General features: G+C 48.2%; 1 protein-coding gene across 1 annotated transcript in view; it reads right to left on the bottom strand.

Moving 5' to 3' along the window:
• Window positions 1–680: 680 nt before the first annotated feature.
• LOC119447488 (DNA (cytosine-5)-methyltransferase 3C-like) overlaps window positions 681–18,064 on the bottom strand; it is a 352,358-nt gene continuing 334,974 nt past the window's right edge. The window contains exon 14 of the mRNA XM_049663800.1: window positions 681–932. Coding sequence (XP_049519757.1) covers window positions 764–932 — 169 coding nt within the window. The 3' untranslated portion in view covers window positions 681–763. The remainder of the gene's footprint in view (window positions 933–18,064) is intronic.

Raw genomic sequence — 18,064 nt, 5'->3', positions numbered from 1 at the left:
CAACTAAACACGAACATTTTATAGCAATCTTCAGATGTGCATAGTGTTCACTTGAGTATGAAACATTTTTCTGTCAATCCCAGAAGTCTACAGACAATGGGAATAGCAAAAACAAAGCAACCTATATGCGAATGTGATTACAAAATGTCTAAGCAAACGAAAATGAAAGAACAGAAAGATACACGTTTCACAGTTACCCCCCAAACGGGCAAACGGGCGTTTTGGCATTTCGCCTCTATCTAAATGCGACCGCCGCGGCCGGGATTCGATCCCGCGACTTCGTGCTCAGCAGCGCAACGCCTTCGCTAACTGAGCCACCGCGGCGGGTGAAACAGATATATACAATCTTTTCCATCCACAACTGTTGTATTTACCTCAACTAAACATGAACATACGTTCTTCTGTCAATCCGAGAAGGCTACAGAAAGTAGGAATAGCAAAACCAAAATTCCAAATCATATCGAATGTGATTACAAATGTCCAAACAAAATTTCCAAACAAAAATGAAGAAAACAAAGATATACGTTTTCAGAGCTACAATTCTGTTTATCCCCTTAAGTGATTAAAGCTGACTACATTTCGTCCAAGGAAAATCAAAACGGCCAAAAATTCACTACCCCCATGAAAGGGTGAGTGTGCACGCTCCCAATACTATTTGACAAACTGGGCGCACAACTAGAACGTTCCTCACGCAATTGAAACACCACAAGCACTCTGCAGGATGCTCCGCATACAGTAGGTTCCGATGGCAGTTTTTCAGGGATCAGGTGGCCGTCGTGTGTGCAGCTTCCCGCGAGTGGCGGAAAAAGGATCGCAGAGGCCGCAAGATGTGGCAAACGACCGGCACGCTCCAGGCCTTCCCCAGCAGCTGTCGTCGCTTGCCCAGAGAAATGTTGCCCACGTCAGTGTAGTGCCTTGGAAATCCAAACAGCCTGCGCATGGGAAATGGAAGGCGAGACAGCCGAGTACAGCGGTCTACAGAATGACTATTTTCTGAGGTAAATCATAATCATCAGCTTATATTTATGCCCACTGCTTGACGAAGGCCTCTCCCTGCGATTTACAATTACCCCTGTCTGCGCTAGCTGATTCCAATTTGCGCCTGCAAATTTCCTAACTTAATTGCCCCACATACTTTTTTGCCGTCCTCGAGTGCACTTCCCTTCTCTAATCTGTAACTCTAATGGTCCACCAGTTATCCATCCTGCGCAATACATGGCGTGCGCAGCTCCATTTTTTCCTCTTAGTGTCAACTAGAATATCGGCTATTCCCGTTTGCTCTCTGATCCACATCGCTCTCTTCCTGTCTTAAAGTTAGGCCTCACATTTTTTCGTTCCGTACCTCCTTGTGTGGTCCTTAACTTGTTCTCGAGATTCTTTGTTAACCTCCAAGTTCCTGCCCCATATGTTAGCAACGGTAGAATCCAATGATTGTACACTTTTGTTTTCAACGACAGAGGTAAGCTCCCATTCAGGATTTGGCAATGCCTGCCGTATGCACTCCAACCTAATTTTATTCTTCTGTAAATTTCCTTCTCTTTATCAGGGTCCCCTGTGAGTAATTGACCTGCATAAACGTACTCCTTTACAAAACTCATAGAGGCTGACTGGCGATCCTGAATTCTTGTTCCCTTGCGAGGCTAGGGGACAGTCTAGAGAATAGACAACCGTAAATAAAGTGGAAGAGGCGCACAGTGGAAAGCAATGCGACGTGATACACAAGCCAAACCATGATGCAAACCCAAAATGTCTATAAAACGCAGCATGCCCAAAAGAGAACTCAAGATTACGTTCAACAAATGGTCGTCATAATCACTCACACGTCTATCATCGCGCGCACCATTAAAACGTGCGACGGAGAAGACACTGTTTCGTGGCAAAGTCATGGAACTCAGTAAGCCATAAAGTCAGTTGTCTGAGAAAATAAATACAATAGGAAGCGCTCTTGTCGGGGCAAAACGCACTTCAATCGGAACAGTCACAAACACGAAAAGCTTATGTGTGTTTAGCCAACACAGTGAGCATTCCAGGCGTTCAAATGCGGGCGCGGTACTTGGGTCGGTCTCATGCGCCGATTCAAGAGGCACTCGAAGGCATTCCGCCGTTGAGGCGTGCATAGGCGGTTACCAACCCCAACGCCCAATTTCCGCTGCTGTCAATCTAGCAAGCCCCTGTTAAGTTTGTCGAGCCTAGCACTAACGTCAATGTTTGCACTCTGGAAGGTTAGGAACGCTTCGGGCCACCCGGCGTGCGGTCTGTTTGTTCTCCAGTGTTCCCGCGCGTTCGTATAGACCACGAAGGTAATTTGATGCTTTGTCATAGCTTGACCTAAAGTTTATGTATACCTTGAAGCATGGCGCAAGAACAGATCACAAACAATGTTGCATAAGTCAAGAGAGATCCCATTCTTCTCGATTCGTCAGGCCATTTCACAGCTGTCTTGTTTAGCCCCAGAGACGGTCCCACGTGTTTGCTTTGCTCGGGCAATGCCACCACATAATTCTTAGTTCTTTCAATACAACCAAGTCATCGCTGCTGTCCCTTCTTTAAAGTGATGCCCCCTCCCCCCTCTTTAAGGACGCTTTTTTTTCTTTCTGTCGACACCATTACGTGACCGATGTCAACCAACAATTCGCACGGGCGATCTTCAAGGCCCAAAAGAATGAAACAATGAATTGTGGGGTTTTACTTGCCAAAACCACCATTTGATTATGAGGCACGCCGTCGTGGGAGACACCGGATTAATTTCGACCACCAGGGGATCTTTAACGTGCCCCCAAAGCACGGGCAACGGAGGCACAAAAGAAGGCAATACGCTTTTCTGCTTATGGTGTGGTAGTTTTCTGAGAACTGGCCATGTCGATCTTCGCATTCATTGATTTGAGTAAGGAAACAACGTCATTGCTGGCACCTGCCTTTGCATTAGTCGACCGAAGGGTTACCTCAACATCGCTAGCCAATAGAAACACATTTAAAACACACACAAATTCATACACAATGCTGAATATAACATTAGCGAATGGTAAAACGGGTAGTATTGCATTGTTTGAGCGTTTGCAAAACAATGATAGAATGTCTCCAACCTGCGGCAGAAGCAAAGCATAGTTTGACAAAACCGCATCCGTGCCACTCTAACATGCTCCTGCTGAAGCAAGGCGGCGGCAGTTGCAGGGGTGGGACTGCCGTAAGTCATTTGGGAGCAACTTTTGAAGCAAGTAAAATTGCGTTCTGGAGCTGTTCGGAGAAGACAAAATTGCATCTTGGAACAGCTTGGAGCAGAGAAAATTTCATTTAAAGCAGATAAAATTTCATCTTGAAGCAGTTTGTAGCAGGTCAATCTGAATTTTGGTGAAATGTTGGAATATGGCTGCGCACTTCAAAACCACGACGAAGCACACAATAAACCAACAAGAAGCGCGTTGTCGAAGCGTGCTTTGTAGCTATAGCTTACTAGAATACGGAACAGTGGGTCTACTGGTGGCACGGCGCATGCTTTTCGAACTATATATTCCCGCACCGACATTCATAATGACAGCCGAAAAATGTCTCAGATTACGCGGTGCAATTGGACCCGGGAACATAACTGATGTGTCGCCATATGTCACCGCAGACCCAGAAAGGCGCAATCGACCCCGGGCTATCCCAAACTGTTTTATAGCGATAGCAAATATATGGACACTCCAGGCGCATTTCTGCCATCATTGTCCCCGTGATGTAGCATATGTCCAGGGGCGACAACAGCGTAGCCGCGCGCCGTATGCTGTATGTGCGAGTGAAAGCGTGCGAGGATGAGCTGACCATGGCGGCTCAATCTCGCCCTCGCAAGGGAGGAAAGCGCGGAGGAAGCGCATCGTCTTTCATCGCGCGCCAGGCACAGGGGGGGGGGGGGGGGGGGCAGCCGCGTATGGCACGCGGCCACGCGGGCCCTGTCTTGAAAGCGATCTGCGATGGGGACAGAATGAGATTCCTTCTAGCTTGGTTTGCGATGCGTTTTTGCCGCTTTGCTCGCATTGAAGCGAGAGGAGCACGAGTGTCAATTCGCTCGCTGCAGCCACATGCGCTTCCTCAGTCCAGTGTTTTCAAAGAGAATTTCCGCCGTCATAAAGTGAGATGTGTTCATGTTTGCTTGTGCACGCGACACACCATGTTTGTTAATTTACTTAGTAAGAGAATGTTTACAAGTTTATGCAGTCGGTAAAACTACACTCCTTAGTTCGCATAGCTGTCTCGCCTATCGTTTCGCCTATCGGGCGAAACTGCGAGATTTAATTCCAAATCCGCCATTAGCCCTTCATGATCGGTCAAAATGGCTCAGCCCTTGCCCGTGTGGGCACAAAAACAGATTGGAATAGTCTGCGTTATATCGCGACCCTGGCAACACCTGCCCGCTGAACAAGCGGCAGCGTGCGCCTCCCTAATATCTAGTGCGCTCGGAAAGCCCTCCGCCTCCTTTTCGTTGTTTTGCGCATTAGATAGGGAGCCTCGCGCCGTTCTGTCCACTCAACCATATTCAAGTACATTCTAAATACAGCCACCCTAGCCGTTCCACAGCAGCGATCACAGCCGAGAGCGGCCGCGCGCGCACCGGCGAATTGCCAGAAGCGTCGAAAAGTCCACTGTTATAAGCGCGAAAATTACAAGAAAATGAGCGCGTGGCGCCGTCGCGCGGTATGTGAACGGCTGCCCTCTTTTATTGCGATAGCAAACCAAGGCGTATGATGTGAAGGCAGCTGGATACTGGATGTTCGTGTCGATAGGAAAGAAGGCATGTTCCAGTGCAAGCTGTAGCTGTTCAAGTGGCGACGACAAGTGACTTCCTTCCTTTGTAGACCGTGACCTACGTATGGGCCGTTATCCAGCCAGGAGCACTCGTGTCTCCGGCAACAGAAGGAGAAGCAGTCATGGCGAGGGTGAATAAAAGCTTTGGCAAGAAGCAAAGCATACTTTGACGAAACCGAATCGTTGCCGCTCTAGCATGCCCACTGCGCAACCAAGGCGATGGCAGTTGATTTAAAGACAGCTGGACACTCGATGTTCCTGTCTATAGGAAAGAAGACGTCAGCGTAGGTTCCAGTGCAAAATGTGGCATTTGAAGTGGCGACGAAGGGTAGCTTGCTTTCTCTGTAGACCGCGATCCACAAATGGGCGGTAATCCAGCCAGGAGCATTTGTGTCTCGAGCAAGGGAGCTGGAACGGTCATGATGAGGGTAGGTAAAATCTGTCGCAATCAGCACAGCATAGTTTGACAAAACCACACCGCCGTTGCTCTAGCATGCCCACTGCGGAACCAAAGCTTTGGCAGTTGATGTAAAGGTAGCTGGATATTGGATGTTGGTGTCGATAGGAAAGAAAGCGTCAACGCAGGCTCAAGTGCAAACTGTGGCAGTTGAAGTGGCGACGCTCGGCAAGTGAGCAGAAACGGTCATGGAGTGGGGTAGATAAAGGCTGTGGCAAGAAGCAAAGTATAGTTTGACGAAACCGTATCGCTGCCGCTCTAACATACCCACTCTTAGTCGTTGCCGCGAGTTAGCGACATTATGTGTTCTGAGTCGAAGTCGGCACACAAAGGGCTTGTAGAGAAACCATGGTAGTTTCTACTCTACGAATACGCGATGCTGCACGACTCCACACGTTGCCAGCTGTGGGCTATATCAACACTTCAAGCCTGCCACTAGTACCTCGCCTGAACTTCGCTGTCCCGTCACGCTCTCTGGCTCACCATTTAAGATCGGTAGTGTTTGTGTGTTGGGTTCTTTTCCGCAATCTATCGGCAAAAAATTATATCATGCGTCCAATACCTGCCACGATATGTCGAAACTCTGATGATCGCTTCGGGCAGTGGTCGGTGATCTCTCGCACTTCATTCTGCCGTTCATCATTTCATGTCATGGCCCTTTCTTGTTATCATCCGTCATCATGGTCGGAAGTTTGTGGTCAATGTCCAGGAGCTGCTTTGTCTTTGTGCATCTCAGCTTTGTAATGTGCAACAGTAACATTTGCAGACTAGTGGTCTCACTGAACCGACTACCAAGCTTTCTAGGTATGTCGATCCCCACCAGTAACGGTAGTACACTTTCTTGCCTTTATAACTTTTGCTTGTAAAATTGCAAAACATGAGTCTTTTTTACCTCTCTACCTCCGCCGACGTCACACCGCTCTACTCTATTTTTCACCAATTTTTGAACACGCCGAACGAAGCGCAGGGTTAGTCTGCGCTGTGTACAATCTTTAATTCCGAGTGCTTTCTTGAAACGTGAGAGAAGCCGTAGTACAGCAATGCTTCTAAGCTGCTCCACTGATAATTATGCGGCGAGTTCAAGTCTGACGATACGATTTTCGAGCACGGTTCTTACGTGAAAGAGCACTTTCGATAAGAAAGAACTCGGTGACGACTACAGTGACATGCGCAGAGTCCTGTAACTGAATATAACATTCACAGTTGTACGATAAGCGTATCAATAGGGTTGCTACAGCATTGACGATTCTGGGAGGGATATACTTATGGAACAGAAGTTCATGACATGCTGATGGTGACAGAAGTTGGCGCGTCAGAATTACGACACATGAAGAGTTCAACCAGTCCCTGCTTGTCCTGACACTTTCAAGCACGTTCTGTCCATTTTGCGAAGTCAACAAAAGATGTGAAACGTGCATAAGACTTCACTTTGCTAAACAGGATAACAAAGTGTCTAAATAGTCTAACTTCAATATGTCAAAATTTGCCCATCACACTTAAGTGGGCTACTCTCAAACGTTTAGATGCCTTAATAAATTTAAATGAAACATAAGCACTTGGTACAGCTCACTGGTGTAACAAAACTTCTGAAGCCAAGTTTTCATTGAGAGTAGCAGCCACATTAGCGCTGCTTTCTTATTACTCATCCCCTGCTTGGCTAGTAAGCATTGTCTTTCGTGTCCCGCCGCAATTCGCTGTAAATGAGGACACCCCTTGCACGCTTGTATTGAGAAGGAGACTTCCGCTGGGTAGTTCCCACAAAAAAGTTTTAGCTTGTGCTGTTTGCGTCATCGATCCTAAGGGCCAGGGTGTCGAACTGAACCGGAACGGATCTGAAAGCCGGAGCTGAACCGGAACCGAAGCGAACCAAACCATTCTTTTTTTCACCAACTTGTAGCCGAAACAGAACGTTTTGGAGGGACCGTTCTGAACTCATTCGACCACACGTTGAGCCCAGGGCTGTTGTTGCTGAAATTCTACTAGGGCTGACGACGTCTATTGCGTCAATTGGTTGCAGCGCGCCGAGTGTGCCCTTGGTACCAATCATGCTGCTTGCCACAGGGATTTCAGAGGCTTATTCAAAGTACACATCATCGGCTGAAATGAGCACTGTGCGCATGCTAGGCGCATACTGTCTGGACAGAGGGTCGTCGACGCTGCGCTGTCGTGGATGGTACTGCACAATCCATCTGCAGTATTAAGGCGCATACTGTACCTTCAATGATTACTGTTACTTGTCAATAGCAATAGCGATTCCCTGATTACTGTTACTTCTCTCGTTTGTGTCGCTAATTGTATCGCTGGAATCGCTAATAGCGTCACTTCCCGGGCTCGCGAAACTAGAACAGAATGCCAAGACGCGAAGTTCATCTTATTGCTGCTTTCACAAACCCGAGGTCTCCCTCATGCCAATAGTAGACTTCACACGCTCTCCATTGTATGAATTATCTGGCTCTTTACACCGCTTGGTAGAAGACACACCGACGTATACCAAGGATTCCGTGCATTTTATTGAACTTGTAAGAGACTTCACCATCGACGACGGTGAGGAGACGTTCTCTTTTTCAATATTTCCTTGCGCGCCCGTCGATTACGCAGTCCAGTGTTACAATGAGCTTCTCTAGAACGACGCTTCGCCACCTTCATGCATTTGAGACGCAAAACTTATGCCGCTTCCTGGAATTCTGCATGAACAACACGTATTTTGTCTCTAACGAAGAATTTTACAAGCAGTGGTTCGGAACAGCAATGAGAGCTTCCCTTTCGCTGGCTTGTGCAAACATCGCCCTAGAGGCACTCGAAAACTCAGTGATAACCTCGTACAAGACGGTTCCAAAATGTTTGGTCCGATACATAGACGACTGGTCTTGTGTGATTCGTCGCCAAAACGTACATCATTTCCTTGAGCATCTGAATCATTTTATGCGAAGTATCAAGTTCACCATGGAGGAAGAAAATATTGGACAAATTACCTTCTTCGACGTCCTCATAAAACGTTCGGCCAAAGGAATTCACTGCATGCTTAGAAGAAGTATTCAAGCTCTTAGACTGGGAAGGCTTAGGAGTGAGGATCAACGGCGAATATCTCAGCAACCATCCGTTTGCAGATGACATTGTCCTATTCAGCAACAATGGAGACGAACTACGGCAAATGATTGAGGACCTTAATCGAGAAAGTGTAAGAATTGAGTTCAAGATGAATATGCAGAAGACAAAGATAATGTTCAATAGCCTGGCAAGGAAACAAGAATTCAGGATCGCCAGTCAGCCTCTAGAGTGTGTAAAGGAGTACGTTTATCCAGGTCAATTACTCACAGGGGACCCTGATCACAAGAAAGAAATTTACAGAAGAATAAAATTGGGTTGGAGTGCATATGGTAGGCATTGCCAAATCCTGACTGGGAGCTTACCACTGTCGTTGAAAAGAAAAGTGTACAATCATTGCATTCTACCGGTGCTAACATATGGGGCAGAAACTTGGAGGTTAACAAAGAAGCAAAGAAGTTAAGAACCGCACAAAGAGCGGTGGAACGAAAAGTCTTACGACTAACGTTAAGAGACAGGAAGAGAGCGGTGTGGATCAGAGAACAAATGGGGATAGCTAAAATTCTAGTTGCCATTAAGCGGAAGAAATGGAGCTGGGCAGGCCATGTAATGCGTAGGACGGATAACCGGTGGACCATTAGGGTTACAGAATGGATACCAAGAGAAGGTAAGCGCTGTCGAGGTCGGCAGAAAACCAGATGGGATGATGATGTTAGGAAATTTGCAGGCGCAAGTTGGAATACGCTAGCGCAAGACGGGTAATTGGAGATCGCAGGGGGAGGCCTTCGTCCTACAGTGGGCATAAATATAAGCTGATGAGGATGATATACTTACGCAAATCTGGAACATCACGGCGACAGCGAGAATTCGCTGGAGTGTCCATATAATTGCTATTAGCAGGGAGAAGTTGGAGTGGCACCAAGTGGCACCAGATTGCAGGGAGAGGCCTTCGTCCTGCAGTGGACATAAAATATAGGCTGCTGATGATCATGATATCGGAAGCCGACCCACACGGGTCCAGTGTTACGCAGAATTGACCTGAGGTCCGACTCTGCGCATCCTATAGGACAGAAACGCTCCGTTGCCGCTGCACTCTTCTCTCGCGCATTGGGCATCTGCTCCGAGCGTGGACTGCGCAAGCAAGAGCTAGCCGTGGTGAGGAAGGACCTCTCCAACAACTGCGCTTGAGAGGAAGACGCAGCAACTGCGCTTGAGAGGAAGACGCAGCCACGATCGCCTAATAACTCACGGGGCGCACCGTGTCGCAATATGAGGTGGCGAAGAAGGAATCGAGCGACGTCTATCGCGGTGGCAGCTAGCAGCGCAGATGTTTCAGCGTACCGTGTGAGATGGTCGACGGCGACAATGATCCACCGGTTTCCTGCAGGAGTGTTCGGGAGGGCACCGTAAAGATCAATGCCAACACGGTCAAATGGTCGTACAGGGCACGGTAAAGGTTGAAGAGGTCCCGCGGTGCTACGAGGGGGAGTCTTGCGGCGTTGGCACAAAAGGCATGACCGCACGTACTGGTGAATGTATCGCCGCACCTCCACCAAATGTGACAAGAGTTTTCGGCAGGTAGACTTGACGAATCTGGACGGTTAAAACAAGCTGGTTCGTTCGAAAACCGACCTAGCGCGAGCCACACGATCGTCAACGTCTTCTTCCACAGAGGCTGGCACAGAGCTGGTGCCGATGTGCTTCGGTACAATATATGTATGTATATATATATATATATATATATATTCAAAAAAGGGAAAAAAAGACGAACGTTTATGGCATATTTACTGACTGACGTTTCGGCCGGAGGACCGGCCTTCGTCGGAGTGAATCGACGACGAAGGCCGGTCCTCCGGCCGAAACGTCAGTCAGTAAATATGCGATAAAGGTTCGTCTTTTTTTCCTTTTTTGAATATACCTTCGGGTCTGGCGCAAAACCCTTCATCTTGTAGCATATATATATATATATATATATATATATATATATGCGCGCACACCTGCGCCCTTCGTCGTCTTCTCTCTGGCGTTCTTGTGCCTGTAGTGGGCAGCTTACTTTGCGGCATTACTCCTCACGTGAAAAGCGACAGTCCCGGTCACCAGTCAGAGAGGGTAAAGGGCGACAAAGGGCGTGGGAGAGAGTTGATCAGAGGGGCACTTCTTCGCGGGCGTAGTACGGCTTCATCCGTACTACGTGGACAATATCGGCTCGTGCCCACCGTCGGCTCAAGCTCATATTAGTACTCTGAGGGACGATATCGTAATTCACGTCGCTGAGTCGCCTGACGATCTTGTACGGGCCAAAATATCTGCGCAGTAATTTTTCCGACAGCCCCTGATAACGAACGGGTGTCGACACCCACACGTAGTCACCGGGTTCGCACTGAATGTTCCTTCGGCCACTGTTGGAACGGCGGGCGTCGGCACTCTGCTGGCGAGAAAGCTGTCGAGCTTCTTGGGCTTTCTGGACGATGTCGTCAGTATGATAACTTCTTGTTGTTCCGTTGTCTCCCGGGAGCATAGCCCATAAACCAGTTCAAATGGTGTGAATGGGGTATTTTCCTGCATAGCCGTATTGTATGCGAATGTCGTGACATTCGCATACATTGGTCCCAGGACTTGTGCTCTACGTCAAAGTTCATAGAAATCATTACGGCCATAGTTGAGGCGCCCGGTTAGTCCATTAGTTTGTGGGTGATAGGCCGTGGTTTTCCGATGATTGGTGTGGGTCAGCGTGAAGATCTATTGCATTAGGTCAGCAGTAAACGCACTTCCTCCATCGGTATTAAGATGGAAGGGGGCCCCGTGACGTAGTACGATTTCATGGACAAAAAATATCGTGACTTCTGTAACGGTTCAATGGGGCTTTGGTTTCCACGTACCACATAAGGTAGTCCGTTGCGACTATCCATTTGTTTCTTGCGGACGACGTAGGGAACGGGCCCAGGAGATCCATTCCCACCTGCTGAAACGGTGCTGGAGGAGGGTCCAGGGGTTGCAGAAGACCATTAGGTTTCAAAGGTTGCGCCGTTGACAATCACGGCAGCTTCTTGCGTAGCGCTGAAAGGACGAGAATAGTTGTGGCCAGTAATACTTCTGGCATATTAGCGCTAACATCCTGGCGAACCCTAAGTGTCCGGCACACGGGTCGTCATGAGACGCCTGCAGCACTTCTTCGCGCAGAGAAGCTGGGACGACAAGAAGGAACGTTTCTTGGCTGTTTTCGAAGTTACGGAGGCAGTAAGAAGTCAGACCTCGTGACATAGGTCATAGGACAACAACGTCGGCTCCCTGAAGGTATCTGATGAGGGGAAGCAATGTACTGTCTGCACGTTGGAGGTCAGCCATCTCGTCAGTGTCTACTACACCAACAAACGGGAAATCTTGCTCTAAGTCACTGGGTGTCCAAAGTATAGGTGCACGTGAGAGGCAGTCAGCGTCGCCGTGATTCTGTCCGGATCGATATACCACTGTGACGTCGTAGTCCTGAAGGCGGAGGCTCCAACGAGCGAGGCCGCCTGAAGGGTCTCTAAGACTCGCAAGCCAACACAGTGAGTGGTGGTCACTTACTACGCGACAAGGTCGGCCGTAAAGGTGGGGTCGGAACTTGCCGATGGCCCAAACGACAGCTAGAGACTCCTTTTTAATCGTGGAATAGGTGACCTCCGCCTTTGTCAGACTGCAGCTCGCGTAGGCTACTGCTCGCTCGGCGCCGTCTTGCCACTGAACGAGTATAGCACCGAGCCCCACGTTGCTGGCGTCTGGGTGCATTTCTGTGTCGGCCTTGTCGTCGAAATGCGCGAGTGAGGGGGCTGTTTGCAGTCGCTTCCGCAATTCTATAAATGCTTGCTGTTGTTCTTCCGTCCACTCGAAGGGTACATCATGGCGTTTTAGTCCTGTTAATGGTTCGGCGATCCTTGAAAATGCTTTGATAAAACGACGGTAGTAAGCGCCGAACATAAGAATCGCTGAACAGCCTTCTTGTATGTTGGACGCGGGAACTTAGCGACGGCTGGTAGCTTCTAGGGGTCTGGCCGAACACCGCGGGGGCTGACTACGTGTCCGAGAAACTTTAGCTCCTCAAAGCGAAAATTACATTTCTTAGGCTCGACAGATTTGCTTTGCTGATTGCGAGGAGTACATTCCTGAGTCGTTCTAGATGTTCAGCAAACGTTCTTGAAAACACCACTACGTCGTCTAAGTAGACTAAGCAAGTCTGCCATTTCAGTCCAGAGAGAATAGTGTCCATCATCCGCTGAAATGTGGCAGGTGCGGAGCACAGACCGAATGAAAGGACTTTAAATTCATAGAATCCATCAGGAGTCACAAATGCCGTTTTTTTCGCGGTCAGGCTCATCTACTTCGATCTGGCAGTATCCAGACTTAAGATCCGACGAGGTGAAAAATTGGGCGAGGCGTAGACGGTTCAGAGCGTCATCGATCCGTGGCAGAGGATAAACGTCGCGTTTGGTTACACTATTAAGCAATCTGTAATCTACGCCGAAGCGTAGTGCGTTGTCCTTCTTTTTAACTAAAACGACGGGTGACGCCCATGGACTTATGGACGGCTGAATCACGTCATCATCTAACATTTCTTGAACCTGGCACTTTATCACCTCCCTTTTCGTAGGCGCAAGGCGATAAGGGTGCTGACGAATGGGGCGTGCTGACTCGTCCATAGGAATACGATACTTCGTAACGGAGGTGCACCGTACTTTAGACTCGGTAGAGAAACAGCCAGAGAAGTCATTGACAAGGTCCAGTAGCTGCTGTTTCTGTCTTTCCGAGTTAATCTGAATGCGATCGCTCAGGTTAACCTCTTTCGATGAATTAGGGGAAGCAGTTTCTAGCGAGGCGACATCAGTGAAGGTAGCAATTTCATGGAGGAAGGCGACAGCTGTGCCTTGCGGTAAGTGTTGATATTCGTTGCTGAAGTTTGTCAGCAGGACTTATGAGCGTCTGTGCTGAAGCTGAGCGAAGGTGTCATTTGGTCGTTGCTCAGCACCTGCTACTTTCCAACATGTAATGAACAAGGCACTGAATGGTTTGAAATGGCAGACCCCGTGTTAATTAAAGCTAGCTCGCCGAAAGAGAACAGCGCTCTTTAACGATGGCCGATACTCAAGAGAACGCGCGCACACCTGCGCCCTTCGTCGTCTTCTCTCTGGCGATCTTGTGCCTGTAGTGGGCAGCTGACTTCTGACGATCGGTGCCTGTAGTGGGCAGCTTACTTCGCGGCAATATATATATATATATATATATATATATATATATAGAGAGAGAGAGAGAGCCACTGACTCCGTCATCAGCAGATCCTTCACCCCCAAGTTAAAGAAAGTTAAGACTACATGGGAAGGCCCCAAAATCTGGACAGCTGCAGGACACTTCATAAGGCCGACTGGAACCTGCACGGTAAAGGTTACAGTCCATATCCAGACTTACCCTGCGACGTTTGTTACCTTGCCACAATGCTCGTGGAACGTGATCCTCGGCATGGACTTCTCAAGCCAACACGGCGCAGTCATCGACGTAAAGGTCGATATCTCTGTCCTTGAACCAAGCGATACCACCTGATAGATGCCGTGCCTTGAACATGCTCGAATATCAAGTGACTATTCAAGCTAGCGCCAGCATGATGATTTCTGTTGGAACAGAAGACACCGCAGACATGGAAGACATCGTTGAGAGTGACCAACAACAGCCGCTCGACCGTGAAGTCGGCGTCGCAAGAGGAATCGTGAAATTTCGCAAAGGAAAAGCGCAGGTAATGGTGACAAAATTCACTCATGAAGTTAAACACCTGAACAAGGGTACGAACATTGCATGCATGGAAGAAGTCACAGCAGTCAGTGATACGTTGGTAATCTCGGGTTCAGCCAAACCAGCAATGATCCATGTTACTGAACCAGGCTTCGATATTAATCCGAGCCTTTCAAGGTAAAACAAGCCTACAGATAAGGTTTCCTCCAGCAATACAAGGACTGCTTCTCGTCATCAAGGATTCTACAAACACCAGCTCCTATGCATCGCATAATTACGGAACAATGCACTCCCCCACTCCGCCAGAGCTCTTATCGAGTTTCGATGCAAGAACATGAAGCTGTAAGACAACAAATCGATGAAATGCTCTCCACGACATTATCCAGCCGTCGAAAAGCCCGTGGGCGTTTTCTCTAGTCCTGGTGAAAAAAATGGAACCCTGTCTTTCTGCGTCAATTACCGTCACCTGAACAAAATCACGAAAAAGAACCTATACTCCCCGCCACGGATCGGCTTGGATCAGCTCTGCAATGCAAATTATTTTTCGTTGATAGATCTCAAGTCGGGCTACTGGCAAACCGAAGTCGACGAGAGGGATAGAGAGAGGGATAGAGCGAAGACTGCCTTTATCACGCAAGATGACCTCGATGAATTCAAGGTGATGTCATTTGGTCATTGCTCAGCACCTGCAACTGTCCAACATGTAATGAACAAGGCACTGAATGGCTTGAAATGGCAGACTTGTTTAGCATACCTGGATGATGTCGTCGTCCTTGCCTCAAGCTACGACGATCACCTTAAGCGCCTTGCAACAGTAATTGAGGCCATGAAGTCATCCGGGCTGACTCTGACGCCGGAGAAATGCCGCTTCATTTGCGAAGGACTTCTGTTTTTGCGTCACTTCATCAGCAAGTCATGAGTCCTTTCTGATCCGCAGAAAACAGCTGCCATTGCAAACTTTCTGCAGCCAGTCGACAAGAAGTCATTGCGCAGGTTTCTTGGTCTTTGTGCCTACTAAGCGCAATTTGTCGAGAACTTCACTAGCATTGCGGCACCTATGACTCTTCTCACGAAATCCGACGTAGAGTTCAAGTGGGAAACATCGCAAGTAGAGGCATTTGAAGAATTCAAACGACGCCTGCAGTCAACACCAGTGCTCGCCCACTTCGACGAAGACGCCGATACTGAAATTCACGCCGACGGAAGCAGTGTAGATCTCGGCGCTGTCCTGATCTAGAGGAAACACGGACTTGAAAGGGTCATATCTTACGCTAGCCGGTCACTGTTGAAAGCGGAAGCCAATTATTCAACGACCAAAAAGGAACGTCTTCCATAATTTGGGTTACCACGAACTTTCCCCTTTACCTCTATGGCAGGCCGTTCAAAGCCGTAAGCGACCATCATGCACTGTGTGGGCAAGCCAATTTAAAGGGTCCTTCAGGACGCCTACTGCAATAATGCGACATCACCGTTATATACAAGTCCTGACGAAAGCACTCTGATGCCAAGTGCGTCTCCCACCGCCGCAAGACGACTAGGACGATGACTCTTTCCTAGGGACAATAAGTTCTGATGACTTCGCCGAACAGCAGCGAGCTGACCCGGAGCTAAGGAGCCTCGTCGAGTTATTGGAAGGGAATACCGACGCTGTCTCAAGGGTATCTAGGTGCAGATTGTACTAGTTTTTGTTGCCAAACGGCATCGTCGTAAGGAAAACACTCTTGCAACTCTGTGCCAGCTACCTTCTGGTTGTGCCTTCAGCACTGCGGCCAGAGGTTCTACACGCCCTCCATGATGACCCTATTACAGGTCATCTCGGCTTTTCCCGTACGCTCGCGAGTACTGAGGTGAAGTATTGCTGGCCACGCCTGAACAACATTGTGGCAGCAATCAATTTTTACAGCGAAGCTGCTTTCCTCTAGCCTCCGCATCCATTCGCCACATGCGTTCCCAACGGAGGTACCCTGGCCAGCTTGCGTCCCTATCACGGCGCCTGGACAGGAATCGCCGACGGCATAGAGCAAAAACAAGTAAAACATGTTCGGATCGACGTCAGGGAGGTTCCTGTAAACAAAGTTTATTAAGGGCTTGGAAAAGAATAGTTAGCACATTTCAGTCCGGGTGGGAATCAAGCCCTGGATTTCCAGACGACCACGCTTCCCCGACGCCAGGGCGGCTCCACGGTTCTGGCTTACTGAAGGTGTGCATGTGTGATCGCACACGTCACGTCGCAGCCATCTGGCTGACTACAGGTTTCACCAAAGGGATTACAATGATTGCGCATTCCCATACGTAAAAAGTCCTAAGTGCCTCTGCCGAATTGTTCGCATTTCGCGTGTTTGTCGATAGCTTCTGTGGTTGCGTTTTTTCCAGTGACATTTGCAAGCGAATAGCGAGTCGCGATAATATCGCGTTTCACGGTGCAAAGCGGGCAACAAAGCTCGTTGTTACTGTAGTGTGGTTCTGTATGAAAAAAAAAATTATGATTTTATAATGTACGCAGCCCATGTGTGTAGCCTAAACAGCTTCGCTCGTAATCCGTCCCCATATGAATGTTTAGGTCCCACGAATTTTTTATGTGGTTTTCAAGACACATGCGACTTCTCTGTTCACTCCCAGGCACATATTGGAAAGTTAGTTGCTGGATTTTGAAAAAAAACTAATGCCTTTCCTACTACATTTCTCATTCGATGAGAGGCTCGGTAGAAAAAAGGGAATAACCGCTGTTCGCCACTGGGATGTTTTATATTTTTTATTGTATTTTTGTTCTCTACATATTCGGCAATGATAGATAGCGAATTTTCCGCAAAACCTGCCGTTCGCAGTCTGAGAACCTGTGAGTCATGCCTTCACAACATACGCATTAGTTTACTAATGCGTATGTTGTGAAGGCATGACTGCGACAAGGCCGCCCCCAAGCGTGACTTTTCAATCGCTCACTTGACTATCTTGGAATACGCAAAGCTGTAGGGTAGCAGACTCTCTCCTTAATACGGGGGCATACTGCCAGCACATATGGTCGTAAGATAAACGCAATTCTAGATCGAGGAACTTGAGTTTGTTATCTTTTAAAAATTCAATACCTAGTTTTAGTTTCTTCGTGCAAGGATAAAACGCGTCAATAATGAGTGCAGTACGAAGCTGCGTGTCAATATGGCTATATTTCTAAAAAAACTAAAAAGTCGTTCACAAATGTGATTACCTTGACAATGCTTCTCAGTCACAGCAAAAGCATCTTGCTGCGAGGCATATCTTGATCTAGAAGCTTGCTAAGAATTGCAGGAAGACATAAACCTAGGCGTACTCCTTCGTTTTGAATAAAAAATGAACATGTAATAAAAAATGAAATGTAAATAGAATAATTTCCAAGAAGTTCCTAGTGCTAATGCCGCATGAGTCTTCAAAACAAACGCACCCATAGGGCTCAATGCAGTGACTCACCTCAGCCCAAACCTGCTTGTGTGGCATTTACAAGTATTTTACATCCACGAAAAAAACAGCTCCATTCAGGGAGACACTCGCCTTGAAGATAGTTGGACACTGCTTGTGGCTTCTTGATCTTCCACATCTAGGACGGAAAGGGAGCGCTGTTGAAGCCTTCCCGCGAGGCGCTGCTAGCTGTCTGAGTTGTTCCGACACGCTGACGCGGGACGGAACATCTTTATTGTGAGTCTGCGCTGGCAAGAAGAAGGAGAAGTTCATGCCCTTCGCCGAGCGCACCAAAGACGCCAGCTCGTCAAGTCCAGCCTCTTTAACAAAGTTTGGCGACAGCCACATTTTGAGGTTGGCGCCTTTGAAGCTCAGTAATGGCAGCAACAGCCTTCTCGTTGTATAGGGTAGTGGACGCAAAAAGGAAGCCACCGTCATTATTCACCTGGAGCAACTTGTAGTCCGCGCGTACGTAGCGTCGTTATGACGGTCTGGTGGGACTTGCCCTGTGGGCAGTCGACACCTTCTTCTACGCACCTGTCTTCAGCATTTGCTAGAGCCTCTGTACCCCTCACAAAGCTCCAGCTGACCAAGCTT

This window comes from Dermacentor silvarum, chromosome 1, assembly GCF_013339745.2.
Source record: "Dermacentor silvarum isolate Dsil-2018 chromosome 1, BIME_Dsil_1.4, whole genome shotgun sequence".
NCBI classification, from domain to species: Eukaryota; Metazoa; Arthropoda; class Arachnida; order Ixodida; family Ixodidae; genus Dermacentor; species Dermacentor silvarum.
The sequence above is the reverse complement of the archived record's forward strand: the minus strand, read 5'-3'. Positions and strand labels throughout refer to the sequence as shown.